Genomic DNA, 12,658 nt, shown 5'->3' with positions numbered 1-12,658 from the left:
AGGTTCAAAAGAATTGGATGAAAAGAGGTGTCGAATCAAAACTAGGGCAGGGCTATCTTGTTGATAGCCAGTGATCCCAGACTAAATTACATTTATGGGGGCAATCATGGAGATAGTATGTAATCTTCTCCATATTGGCAATAAACCAGACATAATTGGTTAGTGCGTGAATGGTAGGGGACAAGGTTGATTTCCAATTTTTGGCAATTAGCGATTTTGCAGCGACCAATACATGGGAGAATAATTTGCTCAAAATGGGGTCAGCATCTTGGAACGGGCGGGCTAGCAAAATTACCCAAGGGTTGAGGACAAACGGAAGGCTAGAAAGAGATTGTAACCGATCAAGGACCTTGTTTCAGAAGGGAACTATGATAGGGCAAGTCCACCATATGTGATACAAGGGGCCTCTCTGGCATAGCCCTGCCAACAAACCGGAGAAGCAAAGGGAAAGATTTTAGACAGTATATCTGGGGTATAATACCACTGATAATACAATTTATAGGAGGTTTCCTTTATACGAGTTGAGATTGAGCTCTAAGCTATTCCCTCTCTCACCTCCTCCCAACAAGAGTCATCTGGAGGGGGGTCGAGATCTCTCTCCAGCTCATGGCGGTTCTGAATAGGAGAGGCAGCCTCAATCAGTAACGAGTATATGTGAGAGATCATACCCTTGCCAAGAGGATTCTCCAAATACGTTAAAAAAGGGTGGGATCCTCCCTCGTCTCAGTATAGGAGAGTGATCAGAGGAAATGTTGAATCTTGAGAAATTCAAAGAAGTGGGCACTGAGGGAAATTTTATCAAGAGAAACCTATGATCCCTGGGAGCAGAGATCCGACACCAGTCTAATACCTGGCGTGTACCACAATTTAAATTGTGTAGGAGAGAAAACAGTAGGGAAAGCCAGATTGTCCCACAGGGTGGTAAGGGGAGAGGGGGAGATGGACATCTTAAATTTATCGGATGAGTAGTCCCAAAGTGAGAGGGAGAATTTTAAAGGAGGAGAGAAAATGAAGCAGAAAGCTTCTAGAAGTTGAATCTAGACCCCAAAGGGAGGCAAGGGAGCAGACTCCCAGCATGTAGGTCTCCAAATCAATCCATGCAATAGCACCCAGAGGAGTAAAGGAGGTCGCTATATGGCTCAAATGACTGGACAGATAATACAGTTTAACATCTGGGAACCCCCTACCTCCCAATTATCTAGGAAGCTTGAGAGTACCCAGAGCTAACCTAGGGGGTTTATCATTCCACAAAACCGTGATTGAAAATACTATATTTTCTTCAGCACTTTTTCATGGACTTTTTCCGGGAGTGTTTATAATAGATAGAGGAGTTGGTGGAAATTAATCATTTTGATGGCAATAATTCTGCCCAACCATGAAATTCTATAGGATTTCCAGAGTTTAAGATCCTGTATGAGTTTATGTATAAGTCGGGGATAATTTTCCATATAGAGATGATCATAATGGGACGTGATATAGACTCCTAGATACTTAATTTTACGTTCCTGCCATTTAAAGTGATATAAGGAGGATAAATAACTCTTTAGATCATGGGGATTGTGGAGGGGCACAGCCTCAGATTTAGAAAAAAATATTTTGTAGCCAGATAAGCAGCTGTATTAATTGATAATGTCATAAAGAGAGATTTTGAAAGTCTTGGGGCCTGCTTCCACATCTCACACTTTGTCAGACAGTCTGATCAAGGCGGCACCTGGCTCAATGACCAGAGCAAATTTGAGGGATGAAAGCGGGCAGTCCTGCCTTGTCCGGTTAGTAAGCGAAAAGGGATCCGAAAGTATGCCATTAGTCAAAACTCTCGCCATCGGGAAAGAATATAGGGAATATAGGGCCAATACAGCGGTCAAGAATTCAGCATTGATACCAAACATTTGCAGGGTTTTAAACAAAAAAGGCCAGGTGATGCAATCAAATGCCTTTTCGGCGTCCAAGGAGAGGATGAGGGAAGGGGTTTGTCTGCGATTGAGAATTTGGATGAGATCTATTGTCCGTCTCGTGTTGTCCCTGGCCTGACGACCTGAGATAAAACCCACTTGGTCATAGTGGATCAGGTCAGGGAGAACACTATTTAAACAAGTGGCCAAAATTTTGGCATACAACTTAATATCAATGTTTAGTAATGAAATAGGTCTGTAATTGGCACAATCATGGGGGCTCATAACCCTCTTTATGAATAATGTTTATTTTGGCTTCAAGCATGGTTTGTGAAAACTGGAACATATGTAGTACTGCATTAAATAGGGACTTAAGATAAGGTGTTAATATATGGGCAAATTTTTTGTAGTAGGAAGCTGAAAAACCATCTGGTCCCGAGGCCTTTAATGGCTTTTGGGACTTCAGGATGTTAGCAATCTCTTCATCAGAGATATCTAAGTTTAATTGCATAGATGTTTGTTCAGAAAGACAGGGAAGGTGGGCTCGTTAATCACATCTCCAGAAGGTCCAGATTTTACTACGGCCCTATTTAAATTATAAAGTTTAGAATAAAAAGCCTGAAATTCTCGATTAATAGTGCTAGGGGAGTAAGAGAAATCACCACGGCTGGTCTTAACAGCTAGGATGTTTTTGCATGAGCTCTTGGCCCTAAGTCTAGAGGCTAGATCTTTTCAAAAAAGAACTGGATCAGTTTTCAATCCAGTCTAACGTTGACAGCAGATTCATACATTTTTCTTGAATTTCTTCTTTCTCTTTGATCTATCATTATATATCTATATTGGTCAGACATGAATTTTGAACACAAAATTATTTTCTAGTACTGTTCACAGATTAAAGCCATGTTATTGACTATACCTTAGAGGGTGCCATTGTCCTACTCCCAATCATAGGGATATATGGTATCCTGCTGCATAATAGGCCATTGTGCCTGAATTAATTTTATACCAGAAAAATTTCTTCCCCTCCTCTCTTTTTTGGGTATTTGTCCACTATGTGCATTCATATGATTTGAGTACATATCTCTGCACATTACAGTGGAAAAGAGGGAGAGACATATACAATTTTTCTTCAACTATCCTCTTACATGGATTCAAATAAAAGTTACGTTTTAAATTATACAATATTTCTCTTTTTAATGAGTGCGCCAACAAAGGGTCTTTTCTTTCTTGTCTTTAATGTTTTGACTATTCAGTAGTGTTCCAATGTACCCCTGGTGCATCACCAACTAATTATAACTGGCAATCCCAGCACATAGAATATTAAGAGTTGGTTTCAAAAGTATACTGTTATCATTTGTTTTGATTGTTCTTTTGTACGGAAACACAACTGTATTACAAAAATAGGGACCTCAATGTGTCAGTTTCACTGGTTATAAAGTAGTAAGGTCACAGACAAGCCTGTGACTAAACACTCAAATATGTCCCTCTATAGAATAAGAACCACTGATGGGGTCCGAGGGGGCTGTGCCCAAGTTGGCCACCAGGGGCTTAGAGTCCAGTGCAGAGGTTGATGGTGCTGCCTCACCATTAGCCACTCACATTCCTGGGTGCTGGGGATCAACAGGAGAGGGGAGATGCTGCTCCAGCTGGCAGGGAGAGAGATTGCTCTGGGCTGCAGCCACCGCCAGACCCGAACTTCCGGTCTGTGCACCTTCGGCTTCACTGACAGCCGCAGCTCCCAGCTTCAGCGCGGTGAGTAGGTCAGACACCAGAGGGGCCCAAAATGCAGGTCCTCAGCAACAAAAATTACACCTTGCAGTGCGGTGTCTCTATATGAGCCAGGTGGGTGTCAATTAGGGCTCAGCAATAGGGGAGATCCAAATGAGCAGGAGCTCTATTCCGGCACCTCATATCCCCTAGGGTTGGTTCTAAATTGGACTGGGGTAAGGGACCTTTGATGTCACCAGGGGGCGGAGCCATATCACCAGGGGGAGGATCCACACCCAAGCAGGTTACTCGAAAAGCACCCTCGCAGGCTCGCTTCACTCGCCACGCTTCGGGCTCGGTGGCTCGCTACGCTCCGCTTGCCACCGAGTTACTAAAGGTATTAGTTGGTGGCGTGGATAGTAGAAGAACTATCCCGCTGGCCTAGCTCCTCCCCCTGGTGATATGGCTCCTCCCCCTGACATCATAGGTCCCTTAAGCCACTTGGATCTAGGATCTACCATCCCCAAGGCAGCCAGTGATGCCCCTGTCAGCTCTTTTTTTTAGTCAGGTCAACAATATTTTAATTTGCAAATATGATTATTTGTTGTATTGAATCATACTACTTCCTTTGTACCGGATTCTTATCTCAAAAATTTGTTTTTTTTTCACACAAAGGAGATTGCGGGAGGATGCAGTCACAGGGCATATGTACTGTGTGGCATACTATTAGAAAACCCTGGGCCTTTTACATATGTTTGCCCAAAAAGTTAAAATTGCCAGCCAGCCCCTGAAATGGGTGTTTGAACTAATATTTTTACAATGTCTATGGTCTTGAATTGTTATGGTATATAAAATTAAACGCATATATCCAACCTGTTAATACTGTATTTGCTATATATATATATATATATATATATATACATATATATATATATATATATATATATATATTTATATATATAATCATCTATATTTTAGACTTTGCTTAATACAAATTTTATTCTTTATCTCCTAAAGACTATAATAGATATTATTAAACCACTGATTTCCCATGGTGATACATTGTTTCAATTATTATGTTTTTCAGCGTTCTGTTAATAGATGATACCCCTGGGATAATATTGAATATATATCTTAAGTTCACAGAAATGTAATTTCAGTGCTATCATTATGCAGCCCCTCATACTTGTAATAATGGATTTGTTGAATTCTGCGTAGTATAGGTTGGTAAAGCATTGAGTTGTAGATGTGTTGCAGTGATCATAACTTTTTCAAATGTATTTTGTTAAAACATGTATATTACAGGTGCTCGTTGTATTTTATCAGTTCAGTGTGAATTTACAGATGAAAGTTAAATGCATAAACTAAGTCAAGCTTTTCTATTATTAAGTATAGTACATATTACTAATTTTGTGTGAGTTCAGAATCAGGTGTGCTTTGTGTTTTTACATGCATTATTTTCATGCTGCTTATGCACTTTAACTTTATACAAACACATTATAAATTGAACAATATATTTAACATCAAGTATTTTATTAGTTTAATATTTTTTTATGTTTAGTCATTCCTGAGGAGTCAAAAAAACTATGCATGTAAAAGGTCATACTTTGCATGTAAAAGCAAGTATATATTAAAACGATTCTATTATGAAAGGATGCTGTTAAAGTACTGACAGCTGGCAAACCCGGACGCCGGTAATTCATACTAAACTCTTATGAAACTGTAAATTAGATTAATTAAAACAGATGATACAACTACAAAATGCAGTCATAACACAGTTCATTTCCTTTTTGTTTGTATTCAGTTTGAAATTAGTTCAAATATTTAAATGTAGTTGTGTAAAAGCTCTAAAATAATCTTTGAGAAAGTCAGTATCCAAATAGTCACAGCAAGATAGAAAGCAGATAAAGCCAATCGACATTGGCGTTTCTATAATGGGTGCACTATGTGCTGTGCACACGGGCCCCTGGGTGCAGGGGGGCCCACACCGCACACACTGCACCCATTTAAATACTTACCTTACCGGAGTCCAGTGGTGATTGCGGCAATTGCAGTGGAAATTGATGCCAAAGTGGCTGCCGCACATGCGCGGTAGCCAAATTGGTCTCTGGATCATGGTGGGCACTATGTTTCCGGAGACCTGAGCATGCGCAGTAGACTCCAGCACAATGCTGGAGTCTACAGCACTGTTCAGAGGAGGGGGGCCACCCGGAGGTGTACACGGGCCACCTCTTCTGTAGAAACGCCCCTGCCAATCGAGGAAGACAAAAATATTAGAGTGATACTGTAGATGAAGGTCTAAGTAGTATTAAATCAATATTTCTGGCATGCATGTTATACTTTGGTTTTCTCCCCTGCCAAAATGCATTATTTTATCATGTAACTTTTTAGTCATGAATTTAAATGTTAAATTCACTTAAAAGTACCAAATCCAGGGAATTTGTTTTACATAATAATAATATTCTCAATTTAGTATTGAATTGGTTTCATTTCCAAGTCCAATATTTCTGCAAATCTTTTCCTTAATATTTGTATAAATCTGTTGTAAGCTAAGGTAAAAATGAATAAGCATAATCTTTAAGGCCTGTGTGTGGTACAGCAAGCTGCGCAGTGATATTAGCCAATCTAGTTACAATGATAGCTTTAGGCTCTAGGGATGTAGCCAGGAACTGCTACCTTTGTTTCCTAGAAACAAGACTGATGTACACAAGGTTCAAAATAAAAAAAGTAAGCAAATTCATTTGAAAAGTCTAAAAAAAATAAGCAGCAACAATAGTATAATATTAGAGACCCACCAAAGCTGCCAGTCAGGGGCAGAAAATTATTATTAAGCTGTGCAGCAAGTAAGTGATCTCCTCATTAAACTAGTAATACAGTCCACAATAGATTGGAATGCCATCAAGCCAGTCTGTAATGGGCCAAAGGATACTCCACCTCCATTTTTCACAATGGATGGATGGTGCAGCGGTAGTCAGCCTGCAGCTGAATTTGAGCTGAAAAGAGAAAGCTGCAGAAGTTACTGTAGCTGGCAGGTGGATTGCAAGTGAGCAGATGGCATAGTTCTTGCAATAGAACACTCAAGGTGAAAGGAAGATGCAGTTGGGGGTCAGCCGGCATTAGAGGTGAGTGGAGGGCATGGCTTCAGCAATGTGCCACCCAGGGTGATATGAGTACACAGGTGAGGCAGCTGTCCACAGAAGAAGTGGGCAATTAGAGAATCACAGATCTGGCAGCAAAATGTTTTGGGATAGAAGGATCCTCGATGCTAGGGTAAGAGGGACTCCTAATGAATTTCTTTGCACTTGCAATTTCATCAGAGGTTTGTTCAATAAAGTCCAGTAATTAACACTGGCCCGAGCATCCTCAGGATGCTCCAGCATGGCTGTAGGAGCTGCAGTGTGCATGACTGGAGCATCCTGAGGAAGGTTCTGTCTACAAGATGCCATTCCAGGAACCATTTAGCCATGGTGCTGCACACATCTAGTAATGGCCTTGTTCCATTATCACAAACTCCTTCAAAAGTGTGTAATAAGCACCTATTAAATCCTGCAGAGTGAAATTTATATTTTGAGTGTATTGGTAATTCCACATTTTCTGTCAAAATCTTTGATAAAACCATGTCTAAATAACCCATCTTCTTTTGAAAAAATTTGTCCATTCTACATTTGTCTCCTTTTTTAATTAATTTATTTTGCATTAGTCAAGATATCACAAAACAGGGAGAAATACATTTTTAGCTTTGTTTCCTACTGAATGTTAACAACGTAGCATAGTTTCGAGAGTTTGCTAAAGTTATAAAGTTGATAAGGGCACAGCAATGTCCAAAAAATAGACAGGATAATACAATTAATAAATTATAGTATTTTTGATGTTAAATATATGTCAAACTGGTCTGTCCAGTTTATGATGTTTAGATGTGTATACATATCAAGAATCTATTAAATGCTCTACTATTAAATTTTTTGATTCTTGAAAAGTAGTCTTGTGTAGTTACTTAATTTCAAATAATGACATTAATCTTCTTGAAAAAGTCTGACAAAAACCTTCTGATTTTAAATATTGTTTCTTACTATTCTACAGTCATTTGTATGCTAAATGGGATGATTTATGTTCACCCTGAAACTTCCTCCTACTTGTAACCAGCAGTGGAACGTAAATCTTTTTTTTTTGGGTTGTGGGAAACAGTAAAAAGTGAATCCTCCACACATCAAGATTCAGGTGATTCTATTTTATAATACAAAGAAAGTAAGATCCTGATTAATAAATTTCATAACACAAAATGGCATATACAAATGAAACTGTTGTTACTGAATTTATTCTTTTGGGATTTTATGGTGTTAAAAATTTCAAGATACTTTTGTTTGCAATATTTCTGTTTATTTATATTGTTACTGTCACTGGCAATATTGTAATTATCACCATAGTTTATGCTGATGTACATTTGCATACACCTATGTATTTCTTTTTAAGTAACTTGTCATTTTTGGAAATCTTGTACACATCTAATATTATTCCAAAAATGTTATTTAACATCATTACAGACAATCATACTGTGCCTTTCATAGGATGCATTGTTCAACTGTATTTTTTTGGTTCTCTTGGCTCCACTGAATGCTTCCTTTTGGGGGTTATGGCCTATGACAGATATATAGCCATTTGTAAACCCCTGCATTACTCAGTACTAATGACCACTAGGACAAGTCTGTTAATGTCAATTTGTTCCTGGTTTACAGGATTTATTGCTACTTTTGGGGCAATCATATTGGTCTCCCAGTTGAATTTCTGTGGTCCTAATAAAATACAACATTTTTTTTGTGACCTGCAGCCAGTATTGAAATTATCATGCAAAAATGTACACATTATGGGGACTGTGGCTTGGACATTAGCTTCTACAATACTAGTGGGCTCTTGTCTTCTCACTCTAGCATCATATGTTAATATTATACTAACTATGCTACAGATGACCTCTTCTGTTGGTCAGCAAAGAGCTTTTTCTACTTGCACAGCTCACCTTACCGTGGTTGTCATTTTCTATGGTGCCATGATTTCCATGTATGTCAGTCCAAATACAGTAAACAATATAGAGTTCAATAAAGTGTTATCTCTTCTTTATACTGTAGTAACACCATTTATGAATCCATTTATCTATACTTTAAGGAATAAAGAGGTAAAGGAAGCACTCCGTAAAGCAGTCAGGAAAATGGGCAATTGTTATTAAGTAGACTTATTACAGTTTTGTGTAACACAGTTGAATTAATGCATCTTGAAAGTTTACAGTTGTTTTGACTTGAATTTTTTTATAGGTAGTTTGTCCCAAAAAAAATAATATTAAGGAAATTTGTAGATGATTATTCTCAATAGTCATAAGGCATGAAATGAAAAAGATCAATTTCCAGATCCCATTGATTAATCATTCATTTTATAGCAAGTGCTATATTGCTAGATGGAATCACATTATAGCAATATGCATACATTTCATGGTTTTAATGAACTGGGCTCAGGTTTACAGTAAAACCCCAAACACCTTTTTAATATTGAATCTTTTGTTAATCATCCCAAAGCAATCAGACCAACTACTATAAATGGCAAGAACTGTCTTTCTACCACAAGGACAAGATTGATAAGATCAAACATGACATCCTCAAAACCCTACTCAATTAATTCCCTATACCCTCTGGTACCCTTTCTTTATTTGATCTCAAATGAAGAGGAAATACCTACTCTCATCTTATCTCATACTCAATTGCATGTCAACTATATATTCACAAATAAGTTGATTTCTGTCTCTTATGATCTTTATACCCTTGAATAAAATATATGACCTTTTTCAGTGATATTTGTCCATTGTATACAGTTTTTGCTTTATTCCTTTGGAATAAAGTATCATAATTCTATATGTAGGTGATATTGAAACATATGTATCATCTCTGAATATTTCCCCATCTGTGTTGTCCCACTTTACTGAATTTCATTCTGCTATTTCACTTGGATAGCATATCACCACCTCTCAGTCAATATTTCACAAATCTAGCTAATATTATTCCCATAGGCCCAATATTATTCCTATAAAATGACTCCTATTATTCAGCGCAACAATAAACCATACCCTCAAGCTTGCTGTATGTGTATCATGCTTGATGAAGGTCTGTTCCCCATGTCCAATATGTTCATAAATTTTGTTACATACACCAAAGGGCCATTTTCAGAACATGCATGTAAGACTTAAATTTATGCTTTCATTACAACAGGCATTAACTAATGCAACTTCACCATATTAGTATTTTACTAATCAGACTTTTAGTTCTACTGTATAATCTATTTTGAATTCCGAGTCTGATCTGGTAGTTCCTACATTGGTTGCCTGTGTTTGAACACATCCAAAATAAAATGCATCTTCTAAAATAATAATAATAATTATTATTATTATTATTTTATTTATTTAGCACTTTTCTCTTAATAGGACTCAAAGTGCTTTACATTTGCCTTTACAGCACAAAATACAAAACAAGCTTCCCAAAGGACTTTAGTGAAATTCTTCGGTGAACAGGTAAGTCTTGAGAATATGTTTGAAGGATTCTAGAGTGGAGGATACGCAAACTGTGTAGGGAAGCAAATTCCATAGAGTCATAATCACAAAGCTGAAAGCTTGACCCCCAGATGAATTCAGGGAGATTCTAGGTACTATTAATAGTCCATCATCAACAGATCGCAGTAATTAAGTGGGACAGTATGGGATCAGAAGCTGCTAAAAGTACCTTGGGCCCTGGTCATGTAGGGCTTTAAAAGTCAGTAATCCAATTTTGAAAGTGATTCGCCATCTTACAGGTAGCCAGGGAAGGGTTTAAAGAATGGGTGTTATGTGTCAGCTGCATTTTGTACCATCTGGAAACGGTGCAACTCTTTTACTTTTACTCTTTAATAATATTAGTAATACTGATAAGAGTAATAATAATAATAATAATAACAATAATTATTTTATTTATCTAAACATTTTCCACAACAGAACTCAATGCACTTTACAGATACCATGAACATAATTCAAAGGCTTAGATATGACTAAAATTCAGAAAGCATAAATATAGTGCCCGGTTTAGCATGAGTTGTAGTTGTGCAAAAAGTCCTGCCCCCCCCAGCGCTAAAATGCCTGCATTGTCTGGACCACGCCCCCCCGCCTTCCCTGCGAATGCCTCTGTCTGTCAATCAGGCAGAGGCACTCGCATAAGTGAGATTCCATCACATCTCACTGTGTGCACACGTGCAGTATGGCTCCTGAGCATGTGCACACTGGACAAGGGCTTCAGTATGCGAACGCATCACTGATGTGTTCCATACTAAATTAGGCCCATAATACAAAGATGAGACCATTATGGGACATCAGTTCCGCAGATTATTCATCCTACTTACAAAGGATCCAGGTGAGGCAACAATTTTAGGTGCATTACACAGAGGCATCACTCAACTGCTCAACACCTGGTGCGGTGGTGGGCTCAAAATGGGGTGTAGCTTAGCAGGGCAGGGTGGGTCTTAGTGGGAGGGGCGTGTTCATGCATCCAGATGCCCGTTTTCATCACTCTGGGGGTCTGGGTGATACGTGCTGCATCTGGAGGATGTCTTATTTGCAGCGCCGACTTCTACACGGTGACAGGAGGTGGATTGCTGCACATAATGTTATAGTGCAGCTCCCAGCTCCTGTCACTAAGCAGGAGCTGGCACTTTGGTGATACCCCTCGGTGGGTGACATACGGGTGCAGTCCGCACCTCCATTTGTGATGCCACTGGCATTACATAGGATTACATTTGGCAGAAATATCAATAACTGTATAGGATGACATAACTAGGGAGATAGAAAACTAGGTAAGTTACACAATCCTTTCAAAAATCATCAGCCATGTGTTATTCATCTTACATACTGTAAGAGAGTGCTAGGTAATCTTGAGCATAATACATAGATTATCATGTACAATATAAGCAATACATGGAAATAAGGCATACAAGAGTACAATTAAAAAAGACTACCCTCTCCACTCAGGGTCTCAGTCACATTCATTAACTTTTGCAACTCTTCCAATTACATAACTTCATTAATTTTGCACACTGTATGGAATTTCCTTCCATGCAAAAGACTCTTCCAGCCTCCAAACTTTCCACTATTCTTTGAAAACTAACCTATTTAGTAAGCACTATACTCCTTTTTTTAGTAAGCTCCCTACATACTCCCTCCCACCCTCTCTGGTTGACCAATGGCCATCCCCTTTCTTCTACCCTGGTCACTGTATCCCACATGCAAATCCAATATTTTACTTGCATGGTCCCCTTTCACTGGAATAAGCTCCCTCGCTTTAATAGACTCTCCGCAACCTTGTAAAGCTTCAAATGGGCACTGAAAACTCACCTGTTCATCAAAGTGTACCCTTCTGCATAACCAAGTCTCGAGGCAGCTTTTCCAACCCCCTGCCTCATGCCTTGGCCATCTCTACCTCGCATGCTTCCTGTCACCAGGCCACCTTCCACTTGCTTGTGCCTCATGTCACCTATCTGTCTCTCCCCACCCACTAGATTGTAAGCTCTTTGGAGAAGGGCCCTCTTCTCTCCTGTTCTCTCAGCCCTCTTCTCATTTCAATTACAGCTCTCTCCTACTTAGTGACTACCTATAGCTGCATTTCCTCTCGCTCATAACCGTTCCTATATTCCAGTGACTGCCCACCCCTGGTAGTCTGCTGATTACTCCTTTGCTTCCTTACATGTCATCTGTATTGTGTACAGAGAATTGTGGTGCTAATTGTTGGCAGTGCTCTGTTTTAGTTTTTCTGTTTCTGTAATGTTAATTTCTGTGTACCCTGTATTGTTCTAATGTGTGTCATATGTATTGCACTGCAATACACTTGTGGCGCCTTATAAAATATTTGTCTTAATAATATGCTTTAACAAAATTATCATTTACACTCTTAACCTCCCTAGGCTACTTTACCTAATTACCACCCTCTACACATTTCAGACTAAATTTACATACAGTATATTCTCTTTCTATACTCAAACAACTCTCTGATCCGGAATACACT

The 12,658-nt window shown here is 38.8% G+C and overlaps 1 protein-coding gene across 1 annotated transcript; it reads left to right on the top strand.

Moving 5' to 3' along the window:
• Positions 1-7,878: 7,878 nt before the first annotated feature.
• On the top strand, positions 7,879-8,817 carry LOC134953207 (olfactory receptor 6N1-like). The gene has a single exon (XM_063938669.1). The coding sequence runs from the start codon at positions 7,879-7,881 to the stop codon at positions 8,815-8,817; it is 939 nt and encodes a 312-aa protein (XP_063794739.1).
• The last annotated feature ends 3,841 nt before the right edge of the window (positions 8,818-12,658 follow it).

The sequence above is a fragment of the Pseudophryne corroboree genome, chromosome 1, assembly GCF_028390025.1.
Source record: "Pseudophryne corroboree isolate aPseCor3 chromosome 1, aPseCor3.hap2, whole genome shotgun sequence".
NCBI lineage: Eukaryota > Metazoa > Chordata > Amphibia > Anura > Myobatrachidae > Pseudophryne > Pseudophryne corroboree.
The sequence above is the reverse complement of the archived record's forward strand: the minus strand, read 5'-3'. Positions and strand labels throughout refer to the sequence as shown.